The following is a 16,717-nucleotide window of genomic DNA, read 5'->3' as shown; positions in this document are numbered from 1 at the left end:
GTCCCTTCACTATCACAGAGGAGGGACTAGTTCTGGGGACCCGTTGGCCCCGTGTCCCTTCACTATCACAGAGGAGGGACTAGTTCTGGGGACCCGCTGGCCCTGTGTCCCTTCACTATCAGAGGAGGGACTAGTTCTGAGGACACACTGGCTGCCAGCTGGACAGCTCTGGGGGCTCAAGGGAGCAGGACTAGGCAGCCAGCGTCCGCAGGGGGGAGCCTGGTCCTTCCCATGGAAGTGTCAGGGTGTAGGATCCTCATCCCTGGCTCGCCAAGTCTGGAATCCAGGTGGGAAAACAGGGATCAAGATGGAGGCCGATAAGAGCAAGGTAGGCAGGCCTCTGAGGACCCAGGCTGTGGGTCTCAGCTCAGTGTGTCTTCCTGCAGAGAGCACCAACAACCTCTCCCCTGTGGGACCTGTAACCACGGCCATTGGCAGGAATTGCTCCCAGAGAAGGACACTGCTCCTTGAGCTGGTCTCAAGCCCCTGCTGAGGGAAGTGGTTTTAAGAAGGTCCTGGGAAGGACCACAGACGCCGCTGTCCCTCCCCAAGTCCTTCTTATGGGGGGGGATTGACAGATCCACAATCACCATTGCCATCACACCCGGGCACACTGACCACTAGGGGGCACCACTACGGCCGACTCCACAGCGGGAACACCAGATACCAAATCTTCAATCCCAGGACCTTGCCTGCTGGACAGGGCTCTGTGGGGGACTGGCAGGGAGCGGCTAAAGCAGCAAGGTACCCACCACGTACCCCAGGGCGCCCCCGTGGTGGGACACAGCAGGAGGCAGATGTCCAGCTGGGGCTGGAGAGGGGGAACCTTATCTGCAGACTAAACCTGTAAACCACGCACTGTGAGACCTCAGGTGGAGCAGAGGCTGGACCATGGCACCAGCACGCAAGGCCCATCATTCTTCTAGCCTCCTGCCCTGTCGGCCATGTTTGCCTTCTCCACCCCACACAGTTGGGGACACACAAGCTACAGAGCAACATCCAGACCAGGGTAGGAAGAGCTGGCATGGAACAGTGGCTTCTGAAGGGTTAACCAAAGCCAGGGGGCGGGGCCAGTCGACCTCTGGAGTGTCTGCTGTCCTCTAGGCTGGCAATGGCTGCAGGCACCCTGAGCTGGAGACCAGTGGTCCACTGGGTGCTTGAACAGGGCGACACGCCTGATTACCTCACCTCCTGTCCTGTCTTTCACACTGTCCGGCGGCCAATGTCACCCCCCTGCTCACACCTGGTTGGTTTATCCTCTGCTGCTGCCCCCCTCTGTCCCGTCCTACAGGGTTAATATTCTGTACATACTGACCCCCACCCCATGTAGACAACCTGGCAGGACACCCAGCCTGGCTTCTGGTTCTCGTTCACATCTTTAATAAAGCAAGCCATTGAGTCGCTCTGGGCTGTTAATCGTCAACACGGGCTCACACGGGCTCTGGATGGGGGAGGTCATTCTAGAACCTTCTACTGCAGCTACAAGGTGCTGCTGGTGCAGGGGCCCAAGCTCCCTGCAGACCGACAAGGTCGCGTCAGGGTCAGCCAAACCACACCTGGCCATTTATTTGCTTTTGGACATCAGCCACTGACAAACTGTGGGGGCCGGGATCCGGGAACCCAGAGTAAACAGTCTGTGACCACTAGGAATGGGAACGGCAGGAATAAGTCACAAGCCAAACAGTCCCAGTCAGCTTGGGACGTGAGGAAGTGTGTGGGGTGGGCAGCGCCTAAGGCGCAAAGGGGCTGCAGTGGACTTGGGCCCTAGTGATCCAGGGTCCAGCTCACGGGGGGGGGGGTGAGACCCAGAATTTTCTCTGATTTTCCAAAAACAGAGCCTGCTCACTCCAGAGCAGCGGGTCAGCAAGGTCAACTGAAGCCCCAGTCCAGAGGGTAAAGTCCACCACAGAGGGGTCCTGTGGGTGTCCAGCAGAGCCTGCAGGACACAGGCCCCCGCAGGGATCCGTGCACTGTCACCCCGCCTCTGGGCTCCTCCCGTACTCCTGGACTCCCCAGAGTGAAAACCCCCTAGCCGAGTTCCCTCCACCCCAGGGAGATGAGACCAGAGAGCAGGCAAGACAGCAGGACCCTGCAGGACCCGAGCCAGAAGGAGGCAGTCAACCACGGTGAGGCTGGACATACAGGTTCTGGCCTGCTGCAGATGCTGGGGATGGAGACTCTCGCTGCCCAGGCCAATATGAGGCGGAAGTAGGAGCAGAGGGCTGGCCACTGTGGGGCAAGTTGGTTCTGAGCCCCGACCTCCGTCAAGTCCTAGACACCATCCAGGCTGATGCCCCCATGAATGAGGAGGTGGCCATGTCCGTAAGTCCCACCTCAACTTGGAGGCCATCAAGGATGGAAGAGGAAACAAAGGCTGCCAAGGTGCCCGGCGCTGGACAGACGGCCTCAGGTGTAGCCTCGTCTCTAGGAGGTGGCTGAGGTCACATGGCTAACATCCTGTTCTAGCCTCTTATCAGCCTGCCGAAGGTCCTCGAACTTCTGCCTCAGTGTGTCCCCCGCCTGCCGCAGCCTCTCGTTCATGGCCACATAGGCCCGGCTTTGTTGGTAGAGTTGCTCGAGCCGGGCCTCAGGGTCCTCGGCCCTTGGAGATAGATCTGGGGGTTCTGGAGAGGAGAAACGGTGGGTCAGGGGTTGGAAGTCCTCCTTGGCTACACAGTTTGTTGGAGCCTGCCTGGGCTACATGAGACCTGTCTAGGCCCTAGAAAATAGTCAGTTACAGGCCTGACAAAACCCCATGCTTCGGAGTCACCCAGAGGACAGGACCCTTGATGTCCCACCCAGGACTGCTTGGGTTCCTGGATTCTAGGGGAATCACAGAAAACAGCCCCTGCAAGTATCGTTTCCCCAGATTTCCACGTAGGAGCCACTGGGCTTGGGCTTTTTAACTTTTTCCCTTTGAGACAAGGTCTTGAACCCACAGCAATCCTCCCGCTCCCGACTCCTAGGTTGGCTTAAGTCATCAAGTTCGCCGGCCCTTCACCTTTGCTTCTGGTGACCCCACATGACAGAGTCAGAGAGGCCGCTAGCAGAGAAGCAAAAGATTCGTCCCTGGGGCCTGGCTGCAATCAGGTTTGCTCCCGACTCGGACAGGCTGGGACCCCGCAGTTTCGCGTTCTCCTACCTTCTGGGGCCAGGGCGGTGAAAACAGGATCGTTGGGGGGCGCCCCTCGCACGTCCTCCAGGATCTGCTCCACCGTGGGCGGCGCGGGGCGCGTGGGCAGCACCACGCGTTTCTTGCCTTTGGAGCTCATCTTGCAGGCGGAGGAGCGCGCGCTGGCAGCAGGTCCGCTCTCCACTTGGCCTTCCCACCCTGCGAACCTCTATGCACCCGTTATGGCCCTGTGCCGAGGCCCATTCCTCGTCTCGCCTTCTCCTCTCCCGGGGTCTCAGAGTTTGCTTTAAACCCGGGCTAACTGAGCCCCATAAAACTCCTATTCCAAATCGCCACCACTTCCGCTTCCTGTTTGAGCGCCGTTGCGTTCTTGCACTTCCGGTCCTCTCCAACTCCGCTCCTCTGGAAACCCCTCCGCGGTCTTAAAGAGCCCTAGGCCTAGACGTTCCTAAGAGCTGTCTAAAAGGATCAAAGGCTTCCCCTGACCACGAATGGCAGGAGGCGCGAGTGCTGAGCGTGAGTTCGCGTCCCCCTGGTTGGGCAGAAACTAACCACTGCCAGGTACACAGTGGGCGTTCAATAAATACTGGGTGGTGCCTATCCACAGGGTAATGTATTCCAGGGACCTTGTTTCCTTGTCCTGAGTGGTGGCGCAGGCATTTAATCCCAGTACTCAGGAGGCGGAGACAGGTGGGTCTCTTGAGTTCAAGGCCAGCCTGGTCTAGAGTGAGTTAATTACTCTGTCTCGAAAACCAGCACACCAACATCCACGAAAGAAAGGGAGAAAAGAGCTAGTCTTCTGCTCGTGGCTGTGGTATCTCAGCTAGTCTGCTCGTTGTGGCTGTGCTGTATTTCGGCACTGGAATGGGCTGTGGACCGTACTTTGGCCCAGGCTCTCTCCTCCCACCGGGGGTCTCTGAGCCTGGAGTAGTCTCTTTACTCCCTTTATGGCTCAGTAGTCCTCCAGGGGCCCTTGTCTTATTTGGGTGACCCTGGGCATCCCCTACCCTGAAGAACACCACAAACTTGACATCTATTTAACTTTTATTTGCCAGCTATGAGGTCAGACATGGGGCTTGTGGACGGTTCTGGGCAGGAAGGGACAGATGTTTAGTGGCTGTGGTTTGACCTCTGTCCACTGCACCCCTTGTCCTGCTCCAAAATGCGTAAGGAGACACCTCTTCCACTGGGCGTAGCCATGGCCCACGCAGTGGGCTGCTGCTGATCTGCCAAGGCCTTCTGGGGCAGGGTCCTATTCCAGCCTGGGAGCGGGGCCTTCAGGTACCGCCCTCTGTTCTTTGAGTCAGGCATCTCTGGTTCCCCAGCCTTCAGGGTCTCGGGCATTGGGGTGTCTAGCCTAGGGTAGGTGGGCCTTCCTCAAGCCGAGAGGGGTCTCCTGAAGGCCCTGGCCAGCCGGGCCAGCATGATGGCCCAGGACTGGTAGCTGGGATGGCCGCCAGAGGTAGCAGGCCTTGAAGGAGCTCTGGAGCTCGTCCAGCATGAAGAACAGGGGACAGGCAGCATAGTTGCAGGTCAGCTGCCTCAGCAGGTGAAGAGGAAGGTGACAGCTGGCCTGTCCCTCGGTCACTGGCTGTTCTGTGTGGCTGTAGAGCCACCATCACTCTCAGCTAGAGATGAGGCAGAGCCAGGCCAGGGTGGTGGAGGAACCGTGAATTCCTGTATGGGGCAGAAGGGAGACAGGGATGAGGCTGCAGCTGGAGGTACAACCAGTGCCCGCCTGCCCATCCCGGGGCTGCTGCGCCTCCTCCCCCAACAAGTGACCATGCGCTGCGGCCACTCACCCTGGCGCAGCCCCTCTGTGTCCCTCTGCACACACGTGCGGCTGGTCACCTGGGGGCCCTGAGGCCGCGCTGTCATGTCCTCGGCCGTCCCATACAGCAGCAACGTGTAGTAGAACAGAGTTCCTGGGCAGGGGTCACGGTGGGCACCAAGGGGGACATGCTGTCAGTGGCCTGCCTGGCTCTGTAGCCAGTCTCAGTGGCTCCCACCCAGGGCCATGTCAGCTGAGCCTGGCTGCTATCCACCTACTGTGTGCTAGTGGCCAGACTCCCCAGCTTCCCAAGGTAGAGTCACCTACTGTGTGCTAGTGGCCAACCTCATTATACCCCTCCAGAAGATAATAACGTGTTACTTACCCCTGGTCAGACCACCCCTGTGATTCTTCCAGGTTTTTGCACACCTACTGCCAGGCTTCCCTCCTTTCCTCAGGTGACTGCACCTACTGTGTGCCGCTGTGCTCAGACCCCCACCACCATCCACTTCCTTCAGGGAACCTTATACCTACTATGCACCAATGGCCAGATCCACACTTCCCCCATGTTAGTACACCTACTGTGTGCCAGTGGCCAGAGCCTCCCTCCCCCACGTTGCCCTACTGTGTACCAGTGACTGGGACTCAACCATCCTCTAGGTAACAACACCTACTGTGTGCTAAAGTAACTGTTACATGGACTCTCTGAGAAAACCACTGGGTTGTGAGACCTGTAGCTGTAGGTCAACCAAAACAGAGTCCCCAGCCCTGCAGCCACAGCCCGACAGCCACAGCCTGGCAGCCACAGCCCACTCTCTCACCTGTGTTAAAATAGTAGCCCTTGTTCTCCAGACCCAGGGTCCACAGGCCCTGTGGGTCCTCATCCCAGTAGTGGGTGGACATGAAGATCCAGTTCTTGTAGCCTTGGCCGCTGATATCCAAGGGTCTGTGGCCAAAGGGTGACACGGGAGAGACAGGAAGGATGGTGGCTAACACGTGTCTTCTGAGTCCCACCCGCGTAGGGTACCACCTGCAGGAGGCTAGGCAGGACTCCACTAGCCCACAGGGTCCCTTGGGAGGATCTCACACCTGATGGCCACGAGTGTGGAGCGTGTACCCATGGGGCTGGTGAGTGAGATCTCCAAGTCCCCGCGGCGGCTGTAGGAGAGTGACAGCTGGACCTGCACATGCTCGAGCGAGCGGATGAGGCGGTGCGAGCCATCGGAGCACGCGGACACGTTCTTCCTCACCAGCATCCGAGGCAGGATGGAGCTGGTAAGGTGAGGACGGTCCTGGGGGCCTGCTGTGGGCCCGGTGGCGGGTCTGGGTGGGGGTGGGGGGTCGAAGGACCTGAGGGCACTCTCCTCCCTTAGATGGGTAAACTGAGGTTTTGGGACATCCTCCCTGCCTCCTTGGAATGTGGGGGGGGGCCTCCCTCCAGTGGTCGTGGCTGGGGCTTCCCCTAGTGGGGCGGGGTGGGGGCGGGGCCTCCCTCACGTTGGGGTGTGCACCACCCGAATGGCACATTTCTTCTGTGGCTGCGTGGGCAGCCACACGCGAGCCAGGTCCACCAGCAGCCCTGCGTCCAGCAGCCCGTAGCCGTAGTGGTGACTCACTGCGCGGGAGGGGTAGCCGTCACTCGCCCTGCATGCACGGCACCCCGGTCCCCTCCCTGGCCCCGCCGCACCTTGGCGCCCCACGCCGTTGATCCTCCAGTCCTCCGCCTGTAGCTGCGCCGGCCTGGACGCGCGGACCACCAGGTGCTGTAGGTCCCTCCAGGTCAGGAGCGGGCTGGGGGGGCGAGGGCGGGTGAGCCGGGCGCCGCCCGTGGGGGCGGGGCGGTGGGCGGGGCCCCAGGTCACCTACTTGGCCTCCAGAGCCAGAGCGATTATGCCAGCGGCCAGAGGGGCGGAGGCCGAGGTGCCCGTGTGTTTGTCGGTACACTGGTGGTGCAGGTCCGTGGTGACCTGGTGACAGACAGTAGAGGGATCTTGAGCCCAGTGGCGGCCCAGATGGAGGATTTGTTTGGAAGGTACTGGGGACTAAGTTCACAAAGTGCTGAAGATTGAGCTAAGTAGGAAGACACCGAGGACTAAGCTCAAAGGGTACTAAAAGCCCCAGCCGGGCCGGGTGATGCAGGCGCTCAAACCCAGCACTTGTGGAGCTGTGGCAGGCGTAGCTGGGACTTCTAGGCTAGCCTGGTTTATGTATGGTGAATACGAATGACTAGGTTTAACAAGTACTGAGGACTAAGGACTAGTTTCCAAAACCACCGAGCACTGAGTTCATAATGATACACTGCCCTACATCTCAAAAAAAACAAAAAAAAAAAAAACACAAAAAAACGAAAACCAGCCCGGCAGTGGTGGCGCACTCCTTTAATCCCAGCCCTTGGGAGGCAAGAACAGTCAACTCTCTGAGTTCGGGACCAGCCTGCTCTACAGAGCGAGTTCCAAGACCGCCAGGGCGGTTACACAGAGAAACCCTGACTCGAAAACACCAAGAAAAGAAAAAGTGCCAAATTCTGAGACTTCAGTCTGGGGGACAGAAGTGCGGAGGCAGGAAGCACAACTGCAGACACCAGGTGGGTAGGGGGCAGAGGCCCCGTGTTTGACGTGTGGCGTGCGAGACCAGGGAGCCGACTCCAGCAGAGGCATTGGCGCGGATCTTGCTCAGGGAGGCAGAGGAGTTGCTAAGTGGGCCGACAGGGTTGCGTCTAGTTTGGAGGGGGTCGGAGGGGCTGTGATCCCTAGCCGGGTCGGGAGGGGCAGGCCTGTGTGGGCTAGGTCTTGTGGGTGGGCCATCTGCCAGGTTGAAGCCTGGGGGCGGGGTCTGGTGAGGTCTCTACGGGGGCGGGGCCTTGCTGCGGGCTTGGCTGGGTGCTCACGATCTGTGGGTCGGTGGCCACTCCGCTGCTGAAGGTGGTGGTAAACGTGGAGGCGCAGGCCTCACTGTACCAGGGCACTTGACCCTGCCGCGTGGTGCTGCCCACCGACAGCGTGTGGATGCTGTTGGTGTAACCGTCACAATTGCAGTTGTCGTAATGGAGGCCACCGTTTCCCGAGGCCCAGATGAACAGTGTACCCAGTCCTTGGCGGCCCTGCGTGGGAAGTGACCCCGGAGAAGAGGTCAGCCCTTCAACCTCAGGGTTGGAGCCCCTCCGCCCACGGTGCGCTCCCTGTGCACCTTGGTCACGCCACGCCTGAAGGCCTCCCGAGTGAGGATGCCTGGTCCGTCCACCGTGCGACCGTCATCCTCGGGCCCCCAGCTGGCGCTATAGATGTGTATGTGCTGCGGCTGCAGGCTGAGGGACTGCGCCTCCACGATGTCCGTGATGGTGCCGTCCAACATGCGCACGCCTGCGCGGGTGGGCGTGGGCCTTGCGCCAGCACCAACACTGCTTGCCCTACTAGGCTACCTCCCTGCCACCTTTTAGTCACGCTCAGCTTGGGGCTTGGCACTGCCCAGCAACCCGTGGTGGGAACGGGGGAGGGGTTGGGAGTGGCGTTCCTCTATTGATCAAGCTTATCCTCATATCCCCCAGCCTCCACCCCTGGTACCTCCAATTCTGGCGTTGAAGGCCACACCAGCACCACAGAAGCCATTGTTAGCTGTGGCAGACACCTCCCCAGCGCAGCGGGTCCCATGCCTGATTCCAGGGCAAGGGGGAAAGTAGCCATGTCACAGCCCACCGTGGCATTTCCACCGGCTGAGGGAATCCCTGGTACACCAGCGCCTAGCTTACCGGTTCTCATCGCTGGGTGTGTAGCGAGGCTGGGGGTCTGGGTCATAGTCATTGAAGTCATAGCTGGCCAGAGGGTCCTGGAGAGCAGTCAGGGAAAGAAAGATGGAAAGGAGGTGAACCTGATTGGATCTGGGGACCAGCCCTGCTGCCCAGACCCCTGGAGGGCTCACATAATTATGTATACAGTGTTCTGCTTGCATTACACCTGCAGGCCAGAAGAGGGCACCTCTAAGAAGAACAGCCAATGCTCCTGACCTCTGAGCCGTCTCCCCAGCCCGGTACTTACATAATTAGCCCAGAGGTCGGGGTGGTCCTTCTCAATGCCATCATCCAAGATGGAGACCACCACTCCCCGGCCGGTCAGTCCCTGGTTCCAAACCTTCAGAATGTTGAGATCTGGCTGTATCTCGTTGTTCTAAAACAGACCAAGATGAACCTGGGGTCAATGGGGTTCAAGCTGGCCCCTGTCCACTCGGCCCAGCCCAAGTGCTTACCATGTACCACTGCTTGGAAAACCAGGGGTCCGTGGGCACCACCAAGGAGCGCTTCACCCGCCGCCTCAGAGTCTGTTGCTCAAACCACTGCACCTGCAGAGGGACACGGGCTGTGCTGGATCATCACTACCTCTAGGACTGTGGGATGCAGCAGGAGGGCTCTGAGCCTCCATGGAGGTGCTTGCTGAGAGATAGGAACGTTGGCTTGAACTTCTCTTTGGGTGCCCATGCTCCTCAAGCCGTGTTCTCAGAAACTGCTGAGGCTGAGATGCCTGCATGAAGCCACTGGGGATGGGTGTGGGTCTTCTGGTCCCCACCTACTCCTTCTTGCCTAGTCCTGCTGACTCCCTCCTGTGGCACTAGTTTTTGTTTTGGACAAGGTCACATTGCAGAGCCACAGCTGGCCTGGAAATCCCCTGTTGGAAGCTGAGGTCACCCCCAACCCAGCAGAACTTTGAAAATCCACCACCTCAACAGTTTCTGGGTCAGGACACCCCTACCCCACGACAGCTTCCACTGCCTTCGTGTGTCTGTTCTCTCTTGTTTTTCATTTGTTCTCTCTCTCTCTCCTCCCCTTCTCCCCCCCACTCTTCCCCCCTCTCTCCCTTTCTCTCCTCCTCTCTCCCTCTCCCTCTTCCCCCCCCCGTCTCTCTCTCCCTCTCCTTCCCTCTTTCTCTCTCTCTTCCCATTCTCTCCCCCCTCTCCCTCTCCGCCCTTCCTCTCTCCCTCCTCCCTCTCTCTCTCCCCCGTCCCTCTCTTTCTCTCCCTCCCTCTCTCTTCCCCCTCTCTGCCCTCTCCCCCTCTCCCCCTTCCTCTTCCCTCCTCTCTCTCCTCTGTGTGTATGTGCACATATATGTGCACCAGAGCATATGTGAAAGCCAAAGAACTATCGGGGTTGGAAGATGGCTCAGTAATTTAGAGCACTGGCTGCTCTTGCGGAGGACGGGGTTCAATCTCCAGTGTCTACATGGCGGCTCACAATCATCTGGGACAGATTCCAAGTGATCTTGTGCCCTCTTCTGACTCCTCAGCACCTGCATCTGTCCATGGTACACAGACAAGCAGGAGAAACACTAATACACATTAGTCAAAAGAAATACACATTTAAAAAATGTAAATCAGGGGGCTGGAGAGATGGCTCAGTGGTTAAGAGCATTGCCTGCTCTTCCAATGGTCCTGAGTTCAATTCCCAGCAACCACATGGTGGCTCACAACCATCTGTAAAGAGGTCTGGCGCCCTCTTCTGGCCTTCAGGCATACAGACAGAATATTGTATACATAATAAAATCATATAAAACCATGGGAGCCAGTTTTGTCTTTCCACTCTGTAGATATTGGGCACTGAGCTCAGCCAGGCTGGGCAGCAGGCGCCTTGCCCTCTGAACCCTCTCACTCTCTATGTCTGTTTCCTGAGGTAGGGGCTCACGTAGCTGAGGCTGGCCTTGAACGCCTGGTGGAAGTGCAATGGATGGAACCGGCTTGTTGAGCAAGTGCTCCGCCCACTGAGCCTCAGCCCGTCACCTCCGCCCCTCTGGTCTCTAGGAGTCAGCCTGCTCCTCCCTGAGCGAGGTCCTTTGCCCGTGCTGCTCTGCAGACACCAGCTCAAGTCCCCCTCTCCTCACACCTCCTCCTTACTCTCATGAGCCACGCTCTCCTGGGTAACCTGACTTGATCTATCTGTCTGTCCACCCGTCCAACTCATCTCGTCCCTTCGCCCTAATGCCCTAATCCTCCCGTTTGACTCTATTCTCTTCTGGCCTCTGAAGACACTTAGTCCCTGAGGAGATTTTCATGAGAAGGGTCCCACAGGCTCTGAGCTAGTTTACAAATGTGTGGCCTTGAGAAGGAGAGCCTGGGAGGCAGGTGGAAGGCTCTCTCTGCCTCCTTTTGTGAATGAGGATGTAGGTAGCAGTCACTGCCCCAGCGTACCAGCCTGCTAGCTTGCTGCCATGTTCCCCGACATGGTGGGCACAGACTCACCCTCTGATGCCGAAAGTTCTAATAAACTCTTCCTTCTCTAAGCTGCCTTGGTTGTGGCATTTCTGTCATTGCACTAGGACAGCAACTCAGACAGCTCCTGGTGCTGAAGACGAACGCCTCTTCGGTGTATCTCATAATTGTGTATGGCGCACACTGCCACAACTCCGTGCCAATTCCTTGAATGCCATCTACGGGCTGTTCCCAGTGGAGGACTGGCCTAATGTGGGTAGACCTAGAGGAGCGCCCGAAACACACGGGCTCTGCGCCCGATTCGCCGCACACTCATCCACTCCAGGCTCTTCTCTTGGGCACAGTTCCTTCCCTACAGCTTACGGCTTGGAGCGGGAAGGGCCAGCATGAGAAGAGCTCCGTCCTTGAGAAGCTGGGCAGGGGCCCTCAGTAAGAGCTCCCCACAAATGCTTCATGGCTTCCCCAACCAGGTCCCACTTCACAAACCCGTATACGGGTCATTCATAAAAACAAGAGTGACAGAAGGTGGCTTGGTTGGCCTTAGGAGATGGCAAACAGGGGCTCACTCACCTTGGGCTCTTTCTTTAGGCGCAGACGGTGGCCCCAGTGTGGGTTCAGGGACTGCTGGGCCACACCCCGGTGTCGTAGATGGAAATACTGGTCGTCAGGGAAGATCTGGGAATGTGATGGACAGAGGCATTGCTGGGACCTGGCTCCTTTGATAGAGTCCCCAAGGATGGAGGGCACTTTCCGGGGCATTTTAGTCCTCAATGAGGTGCCCAGATGAGGGCTGCAGGATCCCGAATTAAACATTGAGGGGGCACACTGACACGTTCTTCGTATCTGGGGAGATCTTGGGAACCCCCTCCCATATGTCTAGATCTGAGGTCCTTAAGGTTCCCACCCCAGGTCCCATCCATCCAGGTCCCACCCACCTGTCCCAGGTTGACGAAGCCAAATTTACGTGCCAGGCGCTCAGCCTCCTGGTAACCTTTGGTCACCCGCACGGCCCAGCTGCTGACATAGATGGGGGCCCGGGCTGAAGCCCACCCCACAGCCAGGAGGGCCAAAGCCAGACCCAGCCACAGCACGGTTGGGAAGGGCCGCATAGCGGGGGGCGGGGTGGGGGGTGGGGCCTCAGGGAGCCACCCCATCCCGGACACCATAGCAACCCAGATTCCTTCAGCTCCCAAGGAGCCTTGCGGTTCCCTCTGCCCCCACCCAGGAGGGGTGGGAATATCCCACATGGAGAGACATCCACACAGACCTAAGCGTTCGGGAGCCTCAGTTTCCCAACTTATACAAGGATAACCCCTCCATCTGGCCTAAGGAGCAGTTGCAAGATCACAGGGATCCCCTCAACCTTTTATTTGGCCCCGCCCACTTTCCTCCACGCCCCTCCTTCGAGAATTAGCCCTGCCTCCGCACATCTTCCAATCAGCATCGTTTTATCCAGTGTAGTCCCGCCTCCTTTGTGATAAACCCCGCCTTCTTTGGTCTGTCCAGTCAGCGCTGTCTTTAGCCGGACCCCGCCCACCTGTTCCTCATCTAGCTCCACCCACCTCACCGGCACTGACCAATCAACGCGCCGGCAGCCTGGTGCCCCGCCCCCTCCGGCCACCTCACCGTCCGTCCGGCCTTCGCCCTGGCCAGAGGGCAATGCGGCGGGGGAAACGGGGCAGGCCCCACCTCCTTTGTCCGCCTTGCCCTCCTATTGGCCAGAGACGGGGGCCGGGGGCGGAGCCAGGGCCGGGGCCCGAAAGTAGCGGGCCGGGGGCGGGGCGGGCGGGCGCGCGGGAGTCGAAGGCTGTTCGGTCTCGGCGGAGCCGGTGCGCGAGGCTGCGGGTGTGCTTGAGTGGCCTGCCCCGGGCCCGCCGCTGCCATGGACGGTCTGCGCCAGCGCTTCGAGCGGTTTCTAGAACAGAAGAACGTTGCCACCGAAGCGCTCGGAGCGCTCGAAGCCAGGACCGGTGTAGAGAAGCGGTATCTGGCCGCGGGTGAGCCTCCTGGAGAGGGGTGCATGTCACGGGTCCCAGGCGGGCACATGAGGTCCTGGGTTCCATCCCTGGAAAGGGTGCATGGCCGGGATGGGCACCTTGAAGTCTTGGGTCTCCGACGAGTTATGGGAGGTTCTAGAAACTCAGAGCTAGTTGTGGTATCCCTAAAAGGTACTCACATCCCGGGTCCGTCGTGAAGTCCTGGGGACTCTGACCAGAAAGGGGTTCACATCCCAGGACCCTGAGGGCCTCTACAAGGCCATAAAGACTCCGACCGGGAAGGAGTGTCTACCTCAGGTCCCTGGTTAACCTGGTGAAAGGCCTCATAAGATTCTAGGCACCCAGACCTGGATTTAGGGTTCCATCCTGCATGGGAAGGGGTGCACAGCTGGGTCTCCAACAGGAAACCAAGATGTCCTGAGACCCCATCCACGGAAGGGGAACATGTTCTGGTTCCCCCATGGACCCTGACGTTATCTGGGGACTCTGAGCTGCCTGCGGGTTCTTATTCTAGATTCTGGAGAGAAGAGGGACTTTAATTTACCTGCCTGTGCTCCAGGGTCTTTGGAAAAGGCCACCCTAGTGTCTCGAAGCACTCTCCCGTGCAGCCTGCGTGCCAGGTCCCAAGTCCCTGGCCCCTGTGTGGGTGGAGAAACAAGAAGCACCCCCACTCAGTCCCCTATGCGTTCCCAGCCCCTTCTTGAATGTTCTCACGGAGAAATGATCCCACGCATTTCTAGAACATGAAGACCGACCCAGCACCCCCTCTTTGCCCCAACACAATACCTTTGAGTCAATATTTGTTGAGCTAAGGTGCCAGCTGGGATCTGGGGGATGGGGAGTCTGAGGGAGGGACCGTCCAAGCACCCAAATTATAGGTCCGTTTTATTCCTAGGTCCTTTTTTTTTTTTTTTTTTTTTTTTTTTTTGGTTTTTTCGAGACAGGGTTTCTCTGTGGTTTTGGAGCCTGTCCTGGAACTAGCTCTTGTAGACCAGGCTGGTCTCGAACTCACAGAGATCCACCTGCCTCTGCCTCCCGAGTGCTGGGATTAAAGGCGTGCGCCACCACCACCCGGCTATTCCCAGGTCCTTTGTGCAGGTGTGGTAAGGGCCCCTGTGTGTCTTCCCAAAGTGACTTTCCTGTGCTCCCTTTATGTCTTCAGAATCCCACAGCCTGCCTCACGAGACCATGGGGTCTGTGTGAAGGACTTGTGTCACAGGTCACGAAGCCCCTTCTCCAGACAGACAGCCCTACCAGCTGGAGGGCGGGCCCCCACACCCCAGTATGTATGGGATCTGATGGCTGTGCCCAGATCCCAGGATATCCCGCTTCTCGGGGTGACTCAGCACCCCGAGACAGCCTGTTGTCCCGCTGTGCAGGTTCCAGGTACAGACTGTGACCTCTGTTCTGGCTTTTCACATCATTAGGGAAATTGCATCACAGTACCCTGGGAGGGGTGGCATCAGGAAGGAAACTGAGGCACAGGAGTCAGGACAGGTGGAAAGCTGCCCATCACGTCCTCGTCCCACGCCCTCCGTCACCGCCTCCTCTCTCTACCCTATAGCTTTGGTTCTATGGTTATCTTCCTCCTGCTGAGGTTGCAGTTAAAGAGATTGAGGAGACCAGTACACTGGGACAGCCCTTCCCCCACCAGTGCTGGAGACGGGGTGACGTCCCTTTCCTGCTTCAGGACCCTTATCTAAATAGAGAAATCTTAGGTTTCAACTGCCCCAAATGGCCATCCTATGCCCCCAGGCACTAAATGAAGCAAGCCACTGGACTCAGGGCAGTGATGGGAGGTCACCCTGGTCAGCGGGGGCCAGCTGGGGCTCCCCTGCTGTTCAGTCTCAGATCCCAGGATAAGACCCAGAGCAGGTGGAAGGAGGGGCAGGGACTCTCTGACCTTAGACCCAGAAGCCTGTGTCCCAGCAGATAACAGTCTGGGGGAGGAAGGAGGAGACAGCTCAGGCTCAGCTACCCTGAGGGCAAAGGTCCTCTCTGGTAGATAAACCCCTTCCAACCCCTCCAGCTCAGCCCCGCCTCTGGCCTTCTCTGGAGTAGATTAGACCCTAGGTGCCCCCCAGCACTTTTTCACGGGGCCCTTTCTAACAGTAAGTGCACAGTGGCAATGGCGTGGGAGCCCTGGGCTCTTCATTGCTGAGAATATCTTAGTGGCCAAAAGAAGGTTCCCTACAGTGTGGTCAGGGAGTCAGCACCAGCCATACCTGCACGAGGACAATCCAGCCTGGTGCAGAGTCCTGGTCAGGTGAAACTGTAGATCACGGAACCTTGCTTGTTTGGGGTGTTTCTAGAGTGCACGCACAAGAAAGAGTGACAGACAGAGACAAAGACACAGAGAAACAGACAGACAGACAGACAGACAGACACACACACACACACACACAGAGTTTTCTCCTTCCATCCCATTGTTCCAACAATCAGATTAGGTGTCCCTGATTACTTGGCAGGTGCCTTTACCTGTTGAGCCCTCTGGCTGGCCACTCTCCATTTTCTCTGGAGACGGTAAGTTCGCTGAACATTGATTATCAGATGACCTTCAAGGAGCCTTTGTCTCCGCTACCCTCCACCAAGTGCTGGGGTGGCCTATGCACGGCAGCAAGCCTATTTTTGTCTTGTTGGTATGCGCTGCGGTCCAAAATCAAAGCCATAATGCTTGCACAAAAGGCATTTTACCCACCACATCATCCCCCAAATCTTTTTAGGTAGTGGGATTTGAGACATCTTGTAGCCCAGGCTGGCACTGACCTCACTAGTAGCCAAGGATGACCTTGTGTACTCTATCACCCCAGCATTCCAGAGGCTAAGATAGGAGGAGCCAGAGTTCAAAGCCAGCTTGGGCTACAAAACTAGCCGCATTCTCAAAAATCAAACAGAAAAAGCAGAAACTTAGCCAGCATGGCAGAGTGTTTTAATCCCAGGGCTGAGGTGGAAGCAGGCAGGTCAGCCAGGGCTGCATTATGAGACCCTGTCTCAAAGAAGAAGAAAAAACCAAAACTGAGCCTTAGCCCGGAGCTGAACAAGGTCCCTGCCCGCTCTGGGGCACTCCCCATGACATGAAGGAGGTGTGGCAGACATGGGACTGAGGGTGCACTGCCCAGAGTGTCCCCAGGGAAGAGGGGCTGCAGGCTGCATCAGAGGCATTGCTGGCCACGCTATCTCCTCAGGGGCTCTCGCGCTGCTAAGCCTGTATCTTCTGTTCGGCTACGGGGCCTCTCTACTGTGCAATGTCATCGGATTTGTATACCCCGCATATGCTTCGTGAGTGTGGAGGGCAGCCCGCGGGGGGGGGGGGGCTCCTGGGGGCTCCCCGGGAGAGAGCAGACATTCACATTCCCATCTCAACAGAGTCAAAGCTATCGAGAGCCCAGCCAAGGAAGACGATACTGTGTGGCTAACCTACTGGGTGGTGTACGCCCTGTTCGGCCTGATCGAGTTCTTCAGCGATCTACTCCTGTTCTGGTTCCCTTTCTACTACGCGGGCAAGGTGGGCAGGCCATCAACTCTGGCAGGGACCAGCAAAGGAGCGGGACAGGGCCCTGTGTGACTGTGGTGTGTCCCGTGTGGGGCAGGGCCCTGTGTGTGACTGTGGTGTGTCCCCGTGTGGGG

General features: G+C 58.1%; 3 protein-coding genes across 8 annotated transcripts in view; 1 reads left to right on the top strand and 2 right to left on the bottom strand.

Moving 5' to 3' along the window:
• Positions 1–1,253: 1,253 nt before the first annotated feature.
• On the bottom strand, positions 1,254–3,471 carry LG1H19orf25 (linkage group 1 C19orf25 homolog). Its single transcript, XM_005359061.2, has 2 exons — positions 3,143–3,471; positions 1,254–2,624 (listed from the first exon to the last, which is right to left on the bottom strand). The coding sequence occupies exons 1-2, from the start codon at positions 3,270–3,272 to the stop codon at positions 2,425–2,427; spliced, it is 330 nt and encodes a 109-aa protein (XP_005359118.1). The 5' UTR covers positions 3,273–3,471; the 3' UTR covers positions 1,254–2,424.
• Positions 3,472–4,164: 693 nt separating this feature from the next.
• Positions 4,165–12,437, bottom strand: Pcsk4 (proprotein convertase subtilisin/kexin type 4). 5 transcript variants are annotated; one of them, XM_005359060.3, is made up of 15 exons: positions 12,029–12,437; positions 11,664–11,768; positions 9,144–9,236; positions 8,936–9,064; positions 8,650–8,726; positions 8,465–8,553; positions 8,091–8,263; positions 7,792–8,004; positions 6,771–6,871; positions 6,592–6,695; positions 6,402–6,519; positions 5,994–6,176; positions 5,726–5,850; positions 4,936–5,058; positions 4,165–4,810 (listed from the first exon to the last, which is right to left on the bottom strand). In XM_005359060.3, the coding sequence occupies exons 1-15, from the start codon at positions 12,338–12,340 to the stop codon at positions 4,758–4,760; spliced, it is 1,998 nt and encodes a 665-aa protein (XP_005359117.3). In that variant the 5' UTR covers positions 12,341–12,437; the 3' UTR covers positions 4,165–4,757. The 5 variants fall into 5 exon arrangements, with proteins under 5 accessions (XP_005359117.3, XP_026641158.1, XP_026641159.1 ...); XM_026785357.1 differs by having other exon boundaries at positions 6,402–6,695; XM_026785358.1 differs by having other exon boundaries at positions 4,985–5,058; positions 6,402–6,695.
• Positions 12,438–12,910: 473 nt separating this feature from the next.
• The window catches only part of Reep6 (receptor accessory protein 6), a 5,577-nt gene continuing 1,770 nt past the window's right edge, over positions 12,911–16,717 (top strand). For both annotated transcript variants that reach the window (XM_005359059.3, XM_005359058.3), the window contains exons 1-3: positions 12,911–13,090; positions 16,276–16,369; positions 16,457–16,595. In XM_005359059.3, coding sequence (XP_005359116.1) covers positions 12,976–13,090; positions 16,276–16,369; positions 16,457–16,595 — 348 coding nt within the window. In that variant the 5' untranslated portion in view covers positions 12,911–12,975. The remainder of the gene's footprint in view (positions 13,091–16,275; positions 16,370–16,456; positions 16,596–16,717) is intronic.

The sequence above is a fragment of the Microtus ochrogaster genome, linkage group LG1, assembly GCF_000317375.1.
Source record: "Microtus ochrogaster isolate Prairie Vole_2 linkage group LG1, MicOch1.0, whole genome shotgun sequence".
Taxonomy (NCBI): Eukaryota; Metazoa; Chordata; class Mammalia; order Rodentia; family Cricetidae; genus Microtus; species Microtus ochrogaster.
The sequence above is the reverse complement of the archived record's forward strand: the minus strand, read 5'-3'. Positions and strand labels throughout refer to the sequence as shown.